The 21,447-nt window shown below is 36.9% G+C and overlaps 3 protein-coding genes across 3 annotated transcripts; 1 reads left to right on the forward strand and 2 right to left on the reverse strand.

Moving 5' to 3' along the window:
* The first annotated feature begins 502 nt into the window (after positions 1 to 502).
* LOC119644765 (dynein heavy chain 6, axonemal) lies at positions 503 to 17,777 on the forward strand. The gene is made up of 35 exons (XM_038044487.1): positions 503 to 762; positions 847 to 1,193; positions 1,293 to 1,400; positions 1,463 to 1,607; positions 1,674 to 1,857; positions 2,701 to 2,762; positions 2,826 to 2,930; positions 2,994 to 3,089; positions 3,172 to 3,302; positions 3,382 to 3,556; positions 3,622 to 4,021; positions 4,754 to 4,864; positions 4,941 to 5,240; positions 5,310 to 5,697; positions 5,769 to 6,045; positions 6,120 to 6,734; positions 6,815 to 7,267; positions 7,335 to 8,158; positions 8,224 to 8,821; positions 8,887 to 9,039; positions 9,102 to 9,413; positions 9,512 to 9,718; positions 9,792 to 10,509; positions 10,586 to 10,762; positions 10,837 to 11,103; positions 11,160 to 11,345; positions 11,506 to 11,855; positions 11,914 to 12,055; positions 12,108 to 12,449; positions 13,870 to 14,531; positions 14,598 to 14,778; positions 14,842 to 15,593; positions 15,653 to 16,721; positions 16,793 to 17,263; positions 17,319 to 17,777. Exons 1-35 carry the CDS (start codon positions 503 to 505, stop codon positions 17,673 to 17,675), a joined length of 11,925 nt encoding a protein of 3,974 aa, XP_037900415.1. The 3' UTR covers positions 17,676 to 17,777.
* On the reverse strand, positions 12,460 to 13,665 carry LOC119631899 (prion-like-(Q/N-rich) domain-bearing protein 25). The gene has a single exon (XM_038024467.1). The coding sequence runs from the start codon at positions 13,486 to 13,488 to the stop codon at positions 12,493 to 12,495; it is 996 nt and encodes a 331-aa protein (XP_037880395.1). The 5' UTR covers positions 13,489 to 13,665; the 3' UTR covers positions 12,460 to 12,492.
* Positions 17,742 to 21,316, reverse strand: LOC119631891 (xenotropic and polytropic retrovirus receptor 1 homolog). Its single transcript, XM_038024454.1, has 5 exons — positions 20,916 to 21,316; positions 18,444 to 18,786; positions 18,202 to 18,368; positions 18,007 to 18,140; positions 17,742 to 17,915 (listed from the first exon to the last, which is right to left on the reverse strand). Exons 1-5 carry the CDS (start codon positions 21,261 to 21,263, stop codon positions 17,768 to 17,770), a joined length of 1,140 nt encoding a protein of 379 aa, XP_037880382.1. The 5' UTR covers positions 21,264 to 21,316; the 3' UTR covers positions 17,742 to 17,767.
* Between the last annotated feature and the right edge of the window lie 131 nt (positions 21,317 to 21,447).

Here is a 21,447-nt window from a genome sequence, read left to right on the forward strand (position 1 = left end):
AGTATAATAACAAATATGATATTCTAAGAAAAGCATATATGTATATATATATATATATATATATAGCTAAAAATACGTACAAAATAGGTAGTTGGAGGAAATTTCAACGATACTGCAATGCGCTTCCAATTTAAATAAATTTTATTCACCGGGTATTGTAAATATGAAAATATTTTGCTTAAAATGCTTTGATTTATTCCACATTTTGATAACAGAGTCGCCCTAGACGAACAACAACGTCAGAGACTCTGGAACAATATATACTTACAAATGATAATAATTTCGTTGCTATAACAAAATCAATAAGGACTTGTTTGTTCAACAATCAAACGATTATAGAGAAAAAATTTTCTGGCCATACGTGGAATGTATTCAAACGTTTGAATACAACAAGAAAAAAAAAATATCAATAGAAAAAAGAGATTGAAATATAATTTATAAAAAATAAAAATTAAAAAAAAGAAGAAATTAATATTGAATCGGGGATCTAAACTAATTAAAAATGTCGGTTAAATTTACGGAGAAGAGTGTTGAAAAGACTCGTACCGAGCGTAGCAGACATTTTGACCGATCTGCTAAACCACTTTCGGGTAGAACAATTTATGATCTGGAAAGCACGTACACTATAAAAACTGGAGCCTCTCTAATACCCGATTTGAACGTTATAGTTGAACGCATGCGCAATATGCCAGATGATCGTTTCATTTATTTGAATTACATGCTACCAAAAACAAGTGAATATTTCACACCCTACAGTCTAAAGTAAGCAAAACCGCACTATGTGTTCATTTAATTATTATCACTAACTTTTCTATTTGACCTTCTAAAAAAAAAAAAAAAAACCAGAGAATTCACTTATGACGATCTACCTAATAAACAACTATTTTTTACCATGAGCCGTCATGGCGTCACCTATTGGCATTTGTCTGAGAATTTCTTCACACCTTTACTGCAATGGCAGCAAGAGTTTCAGCAATTTTTAAGTATCATTAAGATCCGTACGTTCGCGGTCTTTCGCATATGGAAGGGTTTCAAAGTTTGGGAGAAGACGATTAAGTGGAAGAAACAAGGCGAGGCTAGAACATATCTCCAAGATCACTTACTAATCGCTATACCTCCTCTTGCTAATGCCATTTTAAAATTACGTAGCGAGTTAGTGGTGTTGCAACGCAGTAATTTCGTAAATGTTACCGGCAAGCAAATGGGGAAACTATTCCCCCATCTTTTTTCTCTTCATTTTTCTTTCTTTTTTTTTTTTGTTATTAATAGATTGGTTTCTTTTCTTTGTATAGTCATTGAAGAGTGGCATCCGTTCTATTTTCTGGAAATCCATATGAAAATCTACGAAAAATTAAGACTCACCTTCCGAGAGTTTCGCGAAAAAACCAAAAAACTTTTGTGTATGCTTTGACTGCGTACGGACGTTATATTATTTTTAAAATCTCTTTTCACATTTATATAGATGAGGCGTGCTTAACGGCTATTACAGAACGTGGCTTCTTCCCCGACGACGAAATCAATTATTATCCGTCAATTAAGAAAATGCGCGATGCCATGAGCTTCATGGATCGTGCACGTAAACGTAATTTTTGCAAAATTCTTTCCAAGTACGAATCTTTACAAATACAGCTTAGAAGCAACCATACCGACAGATAGCTTTATTCCATTCTTAGCTTCCTTAGTTACTGCGATTGTCTTATGTATCATATGTTGTTCAAAGTTACATGTCACAGTTTCTATGATCTCGTAAAGGCGATGGAAATTCATGATATTGCCAGCCCAAGCAAAGAGTTATTAAAAGAAAATTTAACTTTGCACGAGCAATTAGAGGCCGAGAGAACAGAGAATTTCCCCCAGGTAAGACAATTATTATAGGGGAGCGAGCTATGTTATGATGAGATGTCCTAAAAATACCCCACGCCACTTGTGGTACACGAGTAAGTTTGTACGTATATATACACTGCATACACGACTTGAGGATAGTCTTTACTTGTATACCGAAAGCGAGTCTGAAATGAGCTAAGCTTGTCTGTCCAATATACCTCACGTCATTTGGGGTGCACGAGTATGTTAAGTTTTTACCTATATATATATACATATTCAGTGCATACAAAACTTGAGATAGTCTTTGCTTATATATCGAAAGTAATTCTGAAATGATTTAAGCTTGTCGGTCTGTCCACGATTTTTGAGATATTTTGATGACAGCTTTTAGTCCAAGAATGAACGCTATTGAGTAATGGTTCGGATTCGACCATTCCCGTTGAAAAGTCATATAAATAATTGTATTAAGCGAATGGTCGGTTATGTAAGGATTTGAATTATTTTTTAATAACATAAAAGGACGGCACAGCCAAGTCAATCTTTTTTTCATGGAAAATGTTACTACTCTTTAAAAAAGAGTATGCTCCCATTCACTTGTGGTTAGAAAATCTAATACTTGTACCATTTCAAATTTTGCCACGCCTACAATCTTCTTCGTATATATTCTCTTGATCATTTAAGCTAACATTTCCGTTAAGAAGCAAACTATTTTAATGCAATTCTGCCCCTTAATAAAATGAACAAACTGCACTCTACCTTATCCCGAATACGTGGACTACCGCCTGTCTACGTTTAAAACTAAATTTATGTGAAATTCATTTAGAACTCAATTATTCCCGGCATTCAATCATTTATTTGTTATTCTCTCTACCTTAGGCTCCATTTTTTGTAGCGAATTTGCACTTATTACCGGATCGAATCGACATTGAGCCTTCAGAGTAAGCGGGAAAAAAAAGAAAAAACACCTTTTGAAATAATTTCTTTTTATACCTTTTAATTAGAGAAATAATGAAACATATATTTAATCGCATATCTACGTTAATATTGGAAACAGTGACTGAAATTGATAACTTTACCGATGATAAGACCTATTTGAAGTTCACTGAGTGCGTAGAACCTGTACACTGTGGATTTCTTCATTACTCATTTTTAATGCTTTTCACTTCTAGGCCATCTATTATGGGTAGACAAGAAGAACGTTTAGCTGGAATACCGCCCGATCTGAGTTTTTTATTACGCACGGATCCTGACTTTCAGCGCAATCGGTGATTACATCTTACATAATGATTAGTATCTATTAAGTTTATACCTTTCTTGTCCTTATGCGTTTGCGCTCCGAATTTACAGCAAACTTATTAATATATACATACGTCAAGCATATGAGAAAGCGGAACTTTATACCTTTCGTTTCGAGTCTATACGTCATAATTATGAAATTGATACTTGCACCGATCCAAATACGCTAAGAACAGAAAAAGGTTAATTGTTTTTTTCATTTCGAGTAACGAAACATCTGGTATTTATTTCTATTTTTTTGGTTTTTTTTGTTTTTGTCAGATCTTGAAGCTTTGCGTGCCTATTGTGACCGCTACTGTAACAATGTTAAAGCTTTGGATGGCATATTGTCGGTAGTGAATTTGGGTTTGTTGAAACTAATGCAAGGGAGCTTTAAAGATACGGTTACACCAGTGTGCGTTAAATTACAAAATGTTCTAGCGACATACCTGCCACGGTACGGCTATAAATTATCAAGCGCTTGAATGCAAGCAAATTAACTGCATTTGCTATCTATCTTAGATTGGCTGCGGAAGAGGTTGAACACATTACCGATAACGCACGTGATGTTTTGCTGCGTATTACTGCTGAGCCGGAAACAACTTTGGAAATTGTTAGTCATATCGCTCTCTTGGAAGGAATTGAAGAAGAAATGCAACAATTGTTCGCCGATGTTGATTACGCTCATGACGTTTTTATTATCATCAAAGACTTTTCAATACCGATCGATAATGAACGAAAAGAGGATTATATGGATTGTGAAGATATGGTTAATCGCACTTTTGATAAATTGAAAGAGATTCAGGCGAAGCGACCGCAATTTATTAAGAAACTGGAAGAGAAAATGAACGACGATATAAAATTAATATTTGAGGAAACCCATGAAATTTATATCCAGATCTTAGATCCTAAATTGCTTGATGTAAGTTTCAATTACTCACTATTAAGAAAATTACGAGTCGCGTTACGAAAATATTTCGTAAATCGATTTAAAAAGGAATCATAGTTAACAACAATTTTTAAAGGCTTGAGAAAATGGAAAATTTCGAGAAAGCCTCCTTCTTTCCTTGTCAACGCAAGAGACTTAGATTGAAAAGATGCCTTGATATTCACATTCTAAGCTAAATATATGCAAATCGTCATTGGATCTAAGGTACATTGTCAGCATTATCAAGAGATGGCGAACATTTGCAAATCATTAATGAAAATGTTTAAAGACTTCCCTTCTTTTGAGACCTCTTCTTCCGGGCCATTCACCAAGAATATTGGTATTTGGAATTTGTCCTTCCATCCGCAATACTCGGAGGTATTCATCAGAAAACTTTACGTTCATATATATTCTTGGACAATGTAAGTTTTAAAGTTTTTCACGTCTGTCTCTCCGCGTGAATATTGATGAAAAAAGCCAAAAGTAGGCCGTACATATACAGACAAAATTTGAATAAAAGTGTGATTCGCTTATAACCCCACGCTAGCAATAGGCAAAAATTTCAAAATATATAAGCTTTTATGCGTCTTACTGCCTTCTGCGTATCGCAACCGGAACGAATTCATTTCTTCATTCACTAATAAATAATGTTGAGATATACATTGGTTGGAAAATTTCGTTTTAGTGCGTCAATCAGATTTGATTTTTCGCATAATCCAATTTCAGAAAAAAACTCCTCGTAAGCAAGTGCTTTCTAAATTGGATTCCCTACTGAAAGATTTAAACGTTTTACACGAGAAAGCTGCTGAATATATTGGCTATCAAAAGAAATTCAAGGTAAAATAATTGCGGTAAAGGTCTCTTCAGTCTAGGCAGTCATAATTAATCAAGCTTGCCATTGCTCCGTTTTCAGATTGATATCACTAAATATGAAGAAATGGATATGGCTTTCTCTGAAATCCGTTTACGTCAGCATCTACACAATTCCGTCATCGAATGGGAAACGGCTTATCAGCGTTGGATGGCATCGGAATTCAATACGTTATCGGTTTCTGAATTAACTGATTTAACAGTGAAAACCATTAAGAATTGTATGCAATTTGAGAAATACTTGCCGGAGAATAACATTGTTCCAGCACTGAAAACAGCCGCAGAGGAATTCAAATTGAAGCTACCTGTTATCGGCTATCTAAGAAATCCGAACTTTCGACCGGTTTGTAAATGCTTTTATTACGGTATACTCACTAATAAAAATGCTCTATATAATGCATAAATATTTTAGCGCCATTGGGCAGAGCTTGAAGGCATTTTAGGTCGCAAACTCTACCAAGAGCCGAACATTTTAATTTCTACATTTGAACAAGCGAATGCTTTCGATGAAAGCATGGCGGCTGCATTAATGGATATCTCGTCTCAAGCAACTGGGGAATTTCAACTTGAAGCTATGCTCAAGGCCGTTGAAGCTGTCTGGAAAGATCAGGAATTGGCCGTTGTTAGTCATCATGATCAGAAGGACGTTTTCGTTTTGGCTGGTCAAGAAGAATTGCAAGCAGTCTTAGATGATTCCACAGTTAATATGAATACAATTGCTGCATCCAAATATGTACGCACTATAAAACATAAAGTCGATGAATGGCTGGAACACTTGGAGCAATTCGGCAAGACTTTAGGTGAAGGCAACTGAAACTCTGTTAACTGAAATTGTATTTTATTTGCACACTCATTACATATCTTCTTTCAGAATTATGGATTGAATGCCAAACAACTTGGATTTATTTAGAGGCTATATTTGCCTCACCCGATATCCAACGACAATTGCCTCAAGAGGCCAAAATGTTTTTTCAAGTAGACAAAAGCTTCAAGGATATGGTGAGAACCGCGAAGAAAGTTTCATTAGCTTTACCTGTGATGTCTTCCACGGCCAATTACCTTCTTTTAAAGGAAAATAATAGATTACTTGATTTAATAAACCGCGGCTTGGAAGCGTATTTAGAGGTGAAACGTGTCGTATTTCCCAGGTTAGATAGAAACTATTTTAAATCTCCGAACTCTATGCAAATAACCAAAATCGAAATTTCTTTCGTAAATTTAGGTTTTATTTTTTGTCAAATGATGAACTATTGGAGATACTCGCTCAAACTCGGGTTCCTCAGGCCGTTCAGCCGCATTTGCGCAAATGCTTTGATGCCATATATCGTTTAGAATTCGGTCAGAAAGATGACGGCTCGGGGAAAATGGTGCCAACCAATGATATTTTAGCATTCATGTCGCCAGAAGGCGAAAAATTATTCTTTCAAAAAGGTCTAAAAGCACGCGGCGCCGTCGAAGAGTGGCTCAGTAAAGTTGAAGAGGGCATGTTTGCTTCAGTTAAAAGAGCCATGCGCTTCGGCTATCAATGCTATCCCAATAAAGATAGGGATGTTTGGTTTCAAGATCATCCCAATCAAGTTGCCTTAACTGTATCGCAGCAACAATGGGCTGCGGATATTCATTACGTTCTAGACAATCAGAAATGGTCTACCAAAACAGTATTGGAGAAAATGAAGGAATTCGAAAAGAAATGTCTAAAAAATCTAGCAGCACTAGCTGCTCTTACGCGGAAGGATATAACCAGTTTGGTTCGTAAAGTTTTAACAGCTTTAATTACCATAGATGTGCATGCGAAAGACTCGGTGAATTTGCTCATAACCAAAGAGGTCTTCAAATCGTAAGTCCTCTCTATCTCTATCTATTTAATTATTTTTATCTCTATTTTGCTTTTTCTTTTGCTTTTTTTTTCTTTTTCAGAAACGATTTTAATTGGCTGAAGATGTTACGTTTCTATTGGTCCCTTGAAACAGATACTGTATACACACGTATGGCCTCAGCGAATATTCCTTATTACTATGAATATCTGGGCGCCGGAGGAGTATTGGTATTAACTCCATTAACCGATCGTTGTTATCTTTGTTTGATGGGTGCTATACAAATGGACTTGGGTGGGGCACCAGCTGGACCGGCCGGCACTGGCAAGACTGAGACAACGAAAGATTTGGCAAAATCTGTAGCCAAACAATGCGTTGTCTTTAATTGTTCGGACGGTTTAGACTATAAAATGATGGGTCGTTTCTTCTCCGGTTTAGCCCAATGCGGTGCATGGTGCTGTTTTGATGAATTCAATCGCATAGATATTGAGGTACTATCCGTAATAGCGCAGCAACTGATAACCATACGTAACGCTAAAGTTATTAATTCCAAGAGGTGATCTTGTTCTATACGTCGTCCTTAACGTATCTTTTCACTGACATAGACTTTTTGTTTTAATTAGGTTTATATTCGAAGGTCGTGAGATAAAACTGGTTAAGTCTTGTGCAGTTTTTATTACCATGAATCCGGGCTATGCTGGACGTACCGAATTACCGGATAACTTGAAAGCTCTTTTCCGTCCCATATCCATGATGGTGCCTGATTATGCGTTAATTGCTGAAGTTATTTTGTATTCGGAGGGTTTCGAAGATCCCAAAAGCCTCGCCCATAAGATGGTGCAAATGTATAAATTGTGCAGCGAACAGCTTAGCCAGCAGAACCATTATGATTTTGGTATGCGAGCTGTAAAATCTGTGCTGGTAATGGCTGGTGCACTAAAGCGTGCCGCACCCGATCAAAGAGAAGACATTACCTTAATTGCTGCACTCAGAGATTCAAATATACCGAAATTTTTAGCCGATGACGCTACTTTATTTTTGGGTATTCTGGGCGATTTATTCCCAGGTGTAGAATTGCCAATCTCGTCCTATCCGGATTTGGAGCGAGCAGTTGCATTAGGTTTACAAATGAAAAATTTACAACCCGTTTATGCTACCATGCACAAGTGTATACAATTATACGAAACAATGTGTGTACGGTGGGGTGTCATGTTGGTAGGTCCGACGGGCGGTGGAAAATCTGTAGTTTTGCACGCATTGGAATTTGCTTTGAACCAATTGTATGACGAAGGTGTTAAAGGTCCCAATTATCGGCCGGTCACCATACAATGCATGAATCCGAAAGCCGTATCTATGAACGAATTGTACGGCTTTGTGGATCCGAAGACCTTTGAATGGCAAGACGGTTTACTAGGCTTAGCTGTGCGTACTGCAGTAAATGTAGAAGGTAAGTAGCAAAAAAAAAAAAAGACAAAAGCTGCTAAAGTAATTGCCGAATTTTCCATTGAATAGATGAAATCCACCAGTGGATTGTTAACGATGGACCAGTGGATGCTGTCTGGATTGAAAATTTAAATACAGTCCTGGATGACAATAAAATGCTTTGCCTTGCTAATTCGGAACGTATTAAACTTACCCCCTGGGTACATATGGTGTTCGAAGTCCAAGATTTATTACAAGCATCCCCGGCTACCGTGTCGCGTTGCGGTATGGTTTACATTGATCCGGACGACCTTGGTTGGCTACCGTTGCTTGACACCTGGATGATAAGCGGAATTCAAAAGAAAATTCAATCCCACCAGCTGGCATATTTAAACGAACTGTTTACCACGCATTTCCAAACATTTCTTCGATTAGCTCTAAAACATGGCTCTTTCGTAATACATCAAGTAACCAGTTCCAAGGTATTTTTATGCCTGGAGCTTATGGCAAGCCTCATTGAGCAAAAACGTTGGTACGACGTGCCCGAAGAAAATTATAAATCTCTCTTAACTAAAATGTTTGTGTGGGTAGTATTGTGGTCGCTATGTTCAAATTTCCGAGATGAAGAAAAAGTTAAATATGAGGCATTATTAAAAAAATACATGTTGAGCGAAGGAAAGCATATTTCGTAAGTTAAAATCAGTATATAAATCGCGCTTCCCAAAGTTTCCAATATAATTTTCGTAATTGTAGATTTCCTCAAACGGGTACATTATGGGATTATCGAGTAAATATGGAGACAATGAAATGGGAGTCATGGTCCAATATTATAGACACTTTTAATTTTAATCCCGAAGACAAATACTTCGATATGCAAGTACCAACCGTGGACACGACTAAATATGGGTAAACATCATCTCGTTTTGCGCAGTCCATTCATTCAACTATGACTATTCCCACATTTCCAGTTACATTACCGAATTGCTATTCTCACGAAATTTTCCAGTCATGTTTACTGGCGACACAGGCGTAGGCAAATCAGTACTGGCTGTATCGACACTTAAAAAGCTTGCTCAAGGCACCGTTATACCGATACAAATTAATTTCTCAGCTCAAACGAGTAGTAACAGGACTCAAGAAATGATCGAGAGTCCCTTAGATAAGCGTAAACGTAATCTCTTGGGTGCCCCGATCGGAAAAACGGTAATAGTTTTCATTGACGATGTTAATATGCCAAAACTAGACACCTACGGCAGCCAACCGGCGATAGAGCTCTTAAGGTGAAATATTAATCAAAGGAATTGGTTAAGTGAATTTATTGATTTTCTTTCTTTCGTTTTTTTTTTTTTTTTTTTTTTTTTTTTTTCCCCTTAATTAGACAAATTCTAGACTTCGGAGGTTTCTATGACCGAGAAAAACTTTTCTGGAAAGAAATCGTCGATGTAGTTTTAGGCTGTGCTTGCGCTCCTCCTGGTGGAGGTAGAAATCCTCTAACCCCACGTTTCGTACGTCATTTTTCTCTCCTAGCGCTACCGAAACCGAATGATGAAACTTTAACACAAATTTTCGATGGTATTCTTACTGGGTAAAAAAAACTGTTCCCAATAGTAGTGGCTTTGAAAAAAGTATAGTCTCGTCTTCTCTCTTAATTTTTGCAGTTTCCTTAGTGACTTTTCTTCGGCAATTCGTCCTCTCTCAATATCTATAGTGAATGCGTGTGTTGATGTTTATATGCGCATCGCAAAGGAAATGCTGCCCACACCGAATAAATCGCACTACATATTCAATCTAAGAGATCTTTCTAAATGCATACAGGGAATTCTGCAGGCCAATAACATATACTACAATATGGAAATTCAGATATTGCGTTTATTCTATCATGAAACTACTCGAGTCTTTCACGATCGCTTAATTAACGACGAAGATAAACAACTTTTCGTTGATCTGATGTACGATGTCTGTCTTACGCATTTCAAAAAGGAGGTCTGCAAACGCGATGAGCCCCCAATACTCTTTGGCGATTTTATGGTATTCGGCAAGCCTCGTGCCGACCGCATTTACGAAGAGATCAAAGATCACAAAAAGTTAGAAAGTATACTAATGGATTATATAGAAGATTTTAATTCAATGACAGGCAAACGAATGAATTTAATATTATTCCAAGATGCATTAGAGCATTCTGTTCGGCTAGCTCGTTTACTGCGCAGTGATCGTGGCAATGGTCTATTAGTAGGCGTAGCTGGTATGGGTAAACAATCTTTAACTAAGCTGGCAGCTCACGTTAATGAATACAAATGCATGCAAATTGAATTAAAACGTAATTATGACATTAATGGCTTTCATGAAGATCTACGGATTATATACCGACAAGCTGGAGTAAGCAGAAGATTCCCTAATCCGTGCCAATAAGTAACTATTTTATATATATGCTTCTTCTTTTGCTTTTCTGTAGATTGACAACCAACCAGTAACATTTTTAATGATCGATACACAAATTGTGGAAGAAGAATTTTTGGAAGATATTAATAATATTTTGAATTCCGGAGAAGTGCCCAATCTATTTGAGGGCGATGAATACGAAAAAATTATAATTGATGCCCGTGAGGATTGCAATACAGTCCAGAAAGAAGTAAGCCAGTGCTCGCATCAAGACGATGCGATTCAATACGAAAATACACTTAATTAATTCATATTTTCTTAAAGGGCTGCACTCGAGATGGCATCTATAAGTTCTTTATAAACAGAGTGCGGAATAATTTACATGTGGTTTTGTCTATGTCACCGGTGGGTGACTCTTTTCGACGAAGGTGTCGTATGTTTCCTTCTCTAGTTAATTGTACCACAATTGATTGGTTCTCAAATTGGCCAACTGAGGCATTGTACTCGGTAGCGTTAGGTTTATTAGCCGTCATTACGAAAAATAGAGAAGAATGCGAAGCTTTAGCCACAACTACAGTCTTTATGCATAAGGTATTAATTACATCACATTTTTTTGTTTCATTACAAATGAAATTTATACTCTGCAGACAGTTGAAGACGCCTCCGTCAAGTTTTATAAGGAAATGAAACGCCACTATTACACTACGCCTAGCAGTTATTTGGAATTGCTTAAACTTTATCAAAATCTCTTGAATGTGAAAACCCAAGAGATAATTAATAAGCGTAAAAGGATTACTAACGGCTTAAATAAGATATTGGAGACGAACGATATCGTAAGTGCTACCCATAGATAATTTGACTTGAGTTTTGAACGATCAGCACGAAATTTCGCGTTCACGGACATGCCATTAACATTTTATCCAAAATTTTTATCAACTAAAACTAAACTTTAAAACACGATCAGCATTTTTTTTTTTTCTTTTCAATTTACAGATTGCAGTCATGCAAAGAGAATTAGAAATTATGGTACCAGAACTTGATGAGAAGTCAGCTACTATGAAACAATTATTAGAGAAGCTGGCGGTTGAGTCTAAACAGGCTGATCAAGTTAAAGAAGCGGTATTAAGGGATGAGGTCGCTGCTAAAGAAAAGGCGGAAAGTTGCAAGGCTATGTCCGACGAGGCGAATAAGGATCTAGAAATCGCTATGCCTGCTTTAAGAGATGCTGAAGATGCTTTAAAAGGTTTATCAAAGGCAGACATTAATGAGCTGAAATCGTTCACCACACCGCCAGCGCTAGTACAGTTCTGTATGGAAGCAGTCTGCATACTATTAGGAGCCAAGTAAATCAATATTTCATTGTTTGCATTGTTACAACTTGAATTCCTTTTTCCAACACAGACCTAGCTGGGCTTCGGCTAAGGCTATAATGGCCGATGTAAATTTTATTAAACGTTTATTCGAATACGATAAAGAGCATATACCAGATACCGTTTTACAAAAAGTTAAGAAATATATTGACCATAAGGATTTTGTGCCTGCGGTAAATATTTTAACAAATTCAATGTAGCGGATATTAATTTTTTAGTTTGCAGAAATTTGAGAAAGTTTCAAAGGTTGCCAAATCGGTCAGTTTATGGGTTATTGCTATGGACAAATTTTCTAAAGTTTATAAAGTGGTTGAACCGAAAATACGACGCAAAGAAATTGCCGAGTCCGAGCTGAAGGAGGTCATGACTATCCTGAAGGCGAAACAAAAAGAATTGGCTGCAGTTGAGGCGAAAATTCAAGGTTTGAAAGATAATCTTGACTTGAAAAGAAGAGAATTTAAAGCCGTTCAGGACAATGTCGACTTAACGTATGGTCGAATAAATCGAGCCGGTCGCCTAACATCTGCCCTCTCCGATGAAGAAGTGCGTTGGAAAGAAACTGTAAAGGTAAACGCTTTTTCTTTCTTCTTTTAATTTTCATTTATTAACTTTAATTCAAAAAACGTATAAAAGATACAAAAAATACGATATGTAAGAATGTAGTAGATTGAGAAAATTTGGATATGGAATCACTACGCATGCAAATGGCATCATTAATGGAATAAAACCCAAACTTGCAGCAACATTCGCCATAAACACAGTCCATCGTTTGTTCACTATCGTTACAGTCTTTGTTCACACGACAATATTGGCCAAGTTCAGCTTCACGTGTGCATACAGTCTTTGGTGTACCGGTTTTTGTACTATTGATTGCCTGAGGAAAATAATTAACATCACACTGACAAGTGCGATCAACGCATTTAGCGCCTGGACCCATAGTGTTTATACATTGCGAAGTTTCCTCACAATCAGCAAGATATTTGCTAACAGTTAGACACGTGGAATTGTTGAGAGCAGTAACAAAACCATCGGAACAAAGGCAACGCTGAATGACTGAATCGCATTGGGAATTACTACCGAATTCCTTGAGGCATTGAGCAGTGCTTGTGCATTTGAATTTGTCACTGACCTTGGACAAGCACTGCTGGTCATGATTAGCAAATTGTTCCATGCAAGAGCATCGGCCCAAGGTAGACGGACATATTGCATTATAGTCGCCCTTTTGACATTGCACATCTAATTCACACGGATCACCTAAAACGGCTGTTCTTTTCAAGCAACGTCTCTTATCACTGCTGGGTATGGAATCAATTACACAATAACACCGATTCTGATAGCATTCAGCATTCGGTTGATTACAAGGACAATTACCGCCAATAATATTGCTTAGTTTGTTATTCATTGGCTTGCATTTTACATTTTCGCCTGCACTGTTAATGCATTGGCAATGTCCGTCCATGCATTTGGGTTTTATGCCATCTTGCTGAAATTGCTTGCATTGCATGTCGTCGTTACAGCTAAGCTCGAGTAATTCATTACTCGAAATTGACAGGACATTAGTAGGCATTATAACCGACAAAACGATCAACAAATGCCAGAACTCCATTTTTCACATTTAAAATTAATGCACAATTTTTTTTTTTTTTGTGTATTTTGAACGGCACCTAAACGACGTAATAACAAAGTAAACTCTTCTATAATAATGGGCTATGACAGTACTTCTATGAAGAAATTCTCAAATTCCACTCCGCTACACTATATATCTTATTAATAGACGTTACTTGAATGTGTGTATCACATAAAAGCAAAAAAAAAAAAACAAAAAAAAATTAATAAACTGAGAACATATGTGAAGAGATAAATGTAATGGTTCTCTTTTTTCTAAGGGGTCAGTTAGTTAAGGATTTATTCAACATTGTTACGCGTAAAGAATTGTAACGTCACGTAATCGTAAATATGAAAATAAAAAAAATGTTTTTCCTTAAAGGTATTAACTAACGAATTGGCTTGCGTGCCAGGTGATGTTCTAGTCTCAGCTGCCTGTGTAGCGTATTTAGGCGCCTTTTCCACCGAATACCGTAATGAATTATGTGCGCAATGGGTTGTCAAATGTCGAGAACAAAATATTCCTTCTAGCGGAGAATTTCATTTAGTCAAGGTATTGGGTGACGCCTACGAAATAAGACAATGGACCATGGATGGTTTACCTAAGGATGATATATCCGTAGAAAACGGTATTTACGCGACTCGGGCGTTACGTTGGCCTCTAATGATTGACCCGCAAGAACAAGCGAATCGCTGGATACGTAATATGGAGAAGGCGAACAATTTAAATGTTTTAAAAATGACCGATGGCAATTTACTGAGAACTGTGGAAAACTGTGTACGCCAAGGGTATCCCATACTTTTAGAAGATATAAGTGAAACAATTGATCCTTCGATAAGGCCTGTTTTGCAACGCGAAACTTACGTGTTTGAGGGTCGAACCTATTTAAAATTAGGTGATCAAGTTATCGACTACGATGATAGATTTAAATTATATATGACGACGAAATTGGCCAACCCTCACTATCTGCCGGAAATTTGCATTAATGTAACATTAGTAAACTTTTTGGTAACGGAAGGTGGCTTAGAAGATCAATTATTAGCGTAAGTGCAAAGTGGACTTTCCACCTTACCTAGGATAAGTACTCCCATTTTTTCACTACGTTTTAGGGATATTGTGGCTATTGAACTGCCCGCTTTGGAAGTGCAACGTAATGATCTTATAGTCAAAATCAATACTGACAAGCAACAGCTGCTAGCTTTGGAAGATAAAGTTTTAAAACTGTTATTCAATTCCCAAGGTAATATATTAGATGATGAGGAATTGGTGGAAACACTCAATGATGCTAAGGTATTTGAATATTTTTGAATTTCCAAGCCAGTTGAATTAACAGTTAATTTAAAATTTCTTAAGGAAACTTCGTTGATTATTGCCACTCGGCTCTTAGATACCGAAGAAACGGAAAAAGTGATTACAGCCACTCGTGAAAACTACCGTACTTTGGCGTCCAGAGGAGCTATCTTATATTTTGTTGTAGCTAGTTTAGCGGATATTGATCCCATGTATCAGTACAGTTTGAAATATTTCTCGCAAGTCTTTTGCGCTGTAATACGATTAGAACATCCCACAATGACCACCGATGTACGCATTGCTCAATTGAAACTCGCTGAATTGAAAGCAATCTATGATAATGTTTCACGTGGCTTATTCGAAAATCATAAAATTATTTATAGTTTCCTTTTGGCTTTAGCAATAGAAAAGCAAGAACAACGTGTAACGCTACTTGAGTTTAACTTTCTAACTCGCGGCGTAGTGGGCTCCGTTAAGGAGAAGCCATTACCTCCTAATGTCAAAATGACTGAGGGTAAATGGGAGGCTTGCAGATATTTCGAAGAAAATTTTCCTACTTTCAAGAATTTCACTGATACAATACATAAGCCTTTCTTTTTAGCTATCGGTAATAATAAAGAAGAGTTTAATTTTTCGAAATCAAAGGCGGAGCCAAGCAATGTTTGGAGTACTCGTTTAACTGATTTCCAGAAGCTTATATTTATCAAAATTTTCAGACAAGAACGTTTCTTGTTTAATGTCGTAGTATATCTAAGAGTCACAATAGGATCTTACTTTACTGAAGCATCTGCCGAAGGAAGTCAGTTAAAAGTGGTGTAAGTATTTGAAAGTAATCAGCGAAAGATTTGCGGTCTAAATTTTTAAAAATTCATAGATTTCTTGATACTTCCAATCTTACGCCCTTGGTTTTTGTCTTATCAACTGGCTCCGATCCTATGGCGAACTTTTTACGTTTTGCCGACGAAATGAAATATATGGATAAATTTTATTCAATATCACTGGGCCAAGGTCAAGGTCCAATCGCTGAGAGTTTGATAGAGAAAAGCTTACGCCTAGGACATTGGGTATTTTTACAAAATTGCCATTTGGCCACGTCTTGGATGAGTCAAATGGAAACTATTGTACGTAACATAACGCTGGGTATAACCAAGGCACATGAGAACTTTCGTTTGTTCCTGTCATCTATGCCGCAGAAGACTTTCCCCATTAGCGTTTTGCAAAATTCGGTCAAAGTTACAAACGAACCACCTAAAGGCATCAGAGCTAATGTCCTAGGTGCGTTAGCTGACATAAATACAGATTTCTTCGAAGCGCACATTTTAGAAGGACATTGGAGAGCTATAGTCTTCGGTCTATGTGTCTTCCATGCCGTTCTACTGGAACGGAAAAAGTTCGGACCTCTCGGCTGGAATATAACATATGAATTTAACGAAAGCGATCGTGACTGTGGTCTTAAGACTCTAGAATTTTTTATTAGTCGCGAGATTCGCGATAAAGTGCCTTGGGAAGCTATTTATTATATAAACGGAGAGATTACTTGGGGTGGTCGTGTCACGGACTATTGGGATTTACGTTGCTTACGTACTATCTTAAAAGTTTACACTTTCGATCACATTTTGGATCCAAATTACAGATACTGTCGCGGTGATCCCTATTATAGGGATCCTCGAAAGAACACCATACAAGAATACAAGGAATACGTACAACATTTTCCACCACTCGAAGATCCCGAGATTTTCGGGATGAACGAGAACGCTAACTTGGTATTCCAAACAAAAGAAACCAACTTTTTTATAAGCACTTTACTGGTCGGTCAACCACGTTCAGCGGCCGAAGAGGGCCAAGCCCAAGAAAACGAATTGTGCTTAGAAATAATAAAAAGAATTCAGGAGACCCTTGCCAAAAAGATAGACAGAGAAACCTTGCATTCGTCTTTGACAGTGGTATGAATTATAAAAAACTTTTAAATTTTTTTAATTTATTTTAATTGTCCGAGTGAAAACGTATTTTATAGGTTAGTAGCAACGGTGCTTTGCCGTCGCTAACAACGGTGCTGGTACAGGAAGTCGACCGTTATAATATATCCTTAAAAAATTTGCATGAAAGCTTAGTTAATTTGGGTAAAGCCATCAAAGGTTTGGTAGTAATGTCTGATGAGCTCGAAGGTGTCTTCAACGCTTTATTAGCTAATTTGGTGCCCCGTCTTTGGGAGAAAAAGAGCTTTCTCTCCATCAAACCCTTGCCGAGTTACATTGCTGACTTTCAAAGACGCATAGAATTCATTCAGAATTGGGCTATTAACGGCAATCCACGCAGTTACTGGATTAGTGGTTTTTATTTTCCACAATCATTCCTTACGGGCGTACTTCAAACCCATGCACGTAAAAAGGTTTTGCCTATAGACGCATTGAAAATTGATTTCAAAGTCTTGGACATTACACTTATTCAGCAAGAATTTTTTGAGAGGCGTTCAAGTCTGAAAGCAGTAAGTTTTTAGTAATCGATATAAATAAGTCAATGTAACTTTGGCTTTTGCTTAGGTGGACGAACTGTATGGGAAAATGCCACCTTCTACGGAGAATGGTGTAAATTGTCACGGTATATTTGTGGAAGCGGCTCGTTGGAATAGGGAGGAAGGCGGTTTGTGTGATGCCGAAATTGGTGAACTGTATTCACGATTACCTGCGATACGCTTTATACCATGTTTAAAAATGGAGCCCGGCGAACGCTACGAAGCTCCGTTATACAAAACACAGGCAAGGTCGGGAGTACTCTCCACTACTGGCCATTCGACAAATTTCATATTAGCCATCCTATTGCCTAGTTCACTTCCACCAGACTTTTGGATTTTACGTGGAACCGCCCTGGTATCCGGTGTAACTGAGAACATTTCGTAATTACATTTTTCGTTTTTTTTATTTTTTTTAAACGAAAATATTGATAATTAAATAAATATTTGCGTTGTTTTATCTCGACGTGTAGAGACGTTTCAATGGAAATTATTGTTTTCACTCGTTTTATCTTCCAATTCGTCAAAATCCTCTAGGGGGGCAATGAAAATATCACGAACGGCACGATATTGGCCTACATTGTATAGATGTTCGTTTTCCAGCCGCACATAATTCCAAATATAACGACTGTAATATATTTTGCAAAGACTGACAAAAAGTTACGCAAACGAGTGCAACATAGATTGTATATATATATGTAGATGAAAGCCTCTCATACCGTATAATTTCAAGCAAACCCGAAATTGATTCCATTATTCGAAAGTTCACATAGCTTAGTGCGACCATAGGGAAATCGAAAATCCAAAAGAATCTCAACACACAATTCTCGATTATCAAGAAATAGTAAAAATTCTAAAAATGGCAAATGCAATCAAGGAAGCGTTCATAGATAGGGTGAATATTCTCCACATACCTTCGAATAGATGACATCCTCTCTTAAAAATATTCTGTCTTTCTTGCATACCTTAAATAAACCGAAATCTCCCAAAATATCCCAAGCGAGACCATAAATCGTTGATATCATTTTAAAGCAAATGAAACACCAAAGAAAAGGATTTTTGAAAAATGTCTCATATTCATCTAAACAAAACGAATTGAAACGGAGAGAAATATGAAAATTGCAATTATCCTACATTGGTTTGTCGTGTCTCAAACCTCTGTACGCGTTCATCAATGTGGCGAATAAAATCGTTGGGAATACGGTGGCATATTTTCCGGCATTTGTTAAATATGGATGAGATTTTCGATTATCTCGATATTGCCGCAAGCATTGAGCGAAACGCAGCCAAGCTGGCAAACACGAAACACAAGCATTTATGGCAAAATCCTCGACTTCACATTTTTGATGCTTATAATTTTCACTGAAGAATGGATTTCGAACATAGAAGCATAACAAATTCTTAAAGTCCGCGAAGACAATAGTCATTGAATTGAACTGATCGCCCAGCCAGAAATCTGCAAAACTGACAGAAAAAAAAGGGGCAGCCATTAAGCGACCCTAACAAGATACTATTTTTAGACACAAGCTTGAACCAAATAGACGTAGAATTCTTTTAATTGTCATTTAACAGTAAGCAGACGTCAGTTTGTCATTCCATTCATAAGTTCGTGCCATCAGAGATTGCATATAAGGTATAAATATTTTTGATCCGCAGATCTCGAGTGTTATCGTTCTTGTTACTTGGTGCTGGAATTCTCCGCCCATTCTTCGCATATTGTAGCCTTCATAATATGACTATCTAGCATTACTTATAGGTTGTGCAAAACAAACCGCATTTGTGGCCTATATATGGAACTTTTTAAAGGAAATAAAAAAAATTTTACGCGCATTTTTGTTCGTTCATTGACGTAAAAGACTTTGATATATAATTGCTGCAAGCATGTTTAATGCATCCTAATTCCGGATGCAAATCCGGATAAATTTGCATAAGATGTCCCTACCGTCTAGCTGGCATATATAGTTGAACTATGAACTGATTGGCAAATGGACTTTTTCGCAACCATAGTTAACAATATTTTTATTGTAATCTGAAAAACAGATTGTCAAAAACACACACACATTTGTGTCGTTGGGCTTGTTTATGTTCTGCCGATTGCGCCATAACTCACTCCGTTGCGATAAAATTTCTTTGATTTGTGATTAAAAATGGGTGCTAAGAGGCCCTTATCTTGCACTGTACAGTAAATTTTTTTAATTTCTAGCAGATTAGTATAGAGATGTTTGCAATCTGACGTCAGCTCGATATACTATATATTTGTTGGATTGCTAAGAAGTTTTTCTTCAATTGTTAACAGCAGTTGTTTGAAGCTTTGTACCTCCTCTGCTTGACGATAACAATAACAGTTCGTGATATGTCGTGTACTTCAAATCCCGCCAACTGCACAATAAATACCTTATTAGCGTTAATAAGCGCTTAGTCGTCTATGGGAAGAGCAATGTGTTCCCCATAAGAGATATGTAACTGATTTTTCATTATTTTTTGGCAAACAGAAATTCAATTGAATGCATTCTATAATGTAAGATAAAGTGTTAACAATATACGGCAATGAGTATCTTTTCGCGACCAACTTTCCCTAAACAGTTTCGCGTGGCTTTTTAACGGACGACAGAATTTACCATGCATGTCAATACTTCAGGATTTTTGCATTGCGAACAAAACTGTTTTTAAAATTTAGCCTTTGATAATTTACCTGGTTGTCGAAGAGCGTATATTGTTTGTAGCCCAAGACGAATCGAAAGAACTTTAAATATGTCAAAATCATCTTTGCTGAATGTTCACTCATTTGCATATCCCAATTAACTTAACTTGGAATGTAATCTTTTACCCACACGCCAACCCTTACAGTCCAAAAGTTGAATCTCATAAACGCGTACATTTGCCTCCTTAACAAGATTAGGTGAGAAAAGGGCTTTTTTTTTTTTGTAATCATTAAATTTACTCATGGTTAGAACGTTTAACTTCAGCTAATGCGATAATGAAATAATGAATTTGGCCTTCTTGTCTCGAACGGCTAACATAGGACATAGCCGTGTGACCATACTCTACTCGTAATTAAATATATTCGTTAATTCGTTCATTTGGAATTGATAAATCCTGTAATCTATAAATGCTGGGCGAAAAAGCAGAGTTTCTTAATCATCAATGTCGGATGACCAAAATTAGGTAATCAGTACATACATATATATATAGTTCGCGTTTGTTCAAACTCACCCGAAGCTTGAACACGGCCTATTGAAATTATTCTTAAAACAAAATTTAATAGAAAATTGAAAACATCACTAACGAATGATTAAAGCTAAGCTGGGCTTTCTAATTGACTAGATACAGCAAATTCGCAATGTTATGCCGCACATAGCATAAGAACAATCGACAAAATTGTATTCAAATTTTTGAATACTTAATTTGTTTTTTGTGGACGTTGCACGCCTATTTTGGAAATTTGCAATTCTACAAGCATCTATCAAGATTTTGCTTCAAGATTTGCTACTTAAAAAAAAGACAAAATCTCAAGCTGGGATCAAAATTAATTACACTTTATAGAATCTTCATACGATGCTCTTGCATATTGAATACAGAAAAATGAAAGCAAATGACGGAGCAAAATGCAAACAATAACAGAACTTACCATTACCTTCAACAGCCAGAGTCTGCTATCCAAATGAAATATGGGCAAAGGTAAAATTAAATACAATGCCATGGTAATCAATAAAATCAATGGAAAGGAAAAACGCGGGATATGCAAATTTTTCGCGTATATAAAACCTAAAACACTTAAAGCTGTTAGGACGGCAAATATTGCCGACAATTCTAAGAGGTGAGAGTACGTTAAATGTTTACGCGGATCAATTTCAAATATTAATATATGATTAACGCCGACACGTCGCCAACCATACACATTTATGCCCATCAAAAGAAGGTATACAACAACGTAAAACGGACCGCGAAACAATACTAAATGTTGGACTTCAACCATGCCTTGAAAATCTACAAACGTTTTAAGATAAGTTTTGACAAAGACAAAATGTGGTTTTTATGGGCCGTACCTGCTATGCAAATGATAATCGATAGAACGATAAAGGCGCCAGCGAAGAGGCCAAAACGAAAAACCGTCCAATTAGATTGAACTTCATCCAATGGTGGCACTCGCAAATGTTTCA

Source organism: Glossina fuscipes, unplaced genomic scaffold (assembly GCF_014805625.2).
Source record: "Glossina fuscipes isolate IAEA_lab_2018 unplaced genomic scaffold, Yale_Gfus_2 0, whole genome shotgun sequence".
Lineage (NCBI taxonomy): Eukaryota > Metazoa > Arthropoda > Insecta > Diptera > Glossinidae > Glossina > Glossina fuscipes.

Coding starts and splice junctions, on each gene's coding strand:
- LOC119644765 (XM_038044487.1), top strand. CDS start 503: ATGTCGGTTAAATTTACGGAGAAGAGTGTTGAAAAGACTCGTACCGAG. Junction 763..846: donor TTCACACCCTACAGTCTAAA/GTAAGCAAAACC, acceptor AAAAAAAACCAG/AGAATTCACTTATGACGATC. Junction 1,401..1,462: donor AAAAACCAAAAAACTTTTGT/GTATGCTTTGAC, acceptor ACATTTATATAG/ATGAGGCGTGCTTAACGGCT.
- LOC119631899 (XM_038024467.1), bottom strand. CDS start 13,488: ATGGAGTTCTGGCATTTGTTGATCGTTTTGTCGGTTATAATGCCTACT.
- LOC119631891 (XM_038024454.1), bottom strand. CDS start 21,263: ATGGTTGAAGTCCAACATTTAGTATTGTTTCGCGGTCCGTTTTACGTT. Junction 18,787..20,915: donor TCTGGCTGTTGAAGGTAATG/GTAAGTTCTGTT, acceptor GTATCTTGTTAG/GGTCGCTTAATGGCTGCCCC. Junction 17,916..18,006: donor GGTTTGCTTGAAATTATACG/GTATGAGAGGCT, acceptor AATATATTACAG/TCGTTATATTTGGAATTATG.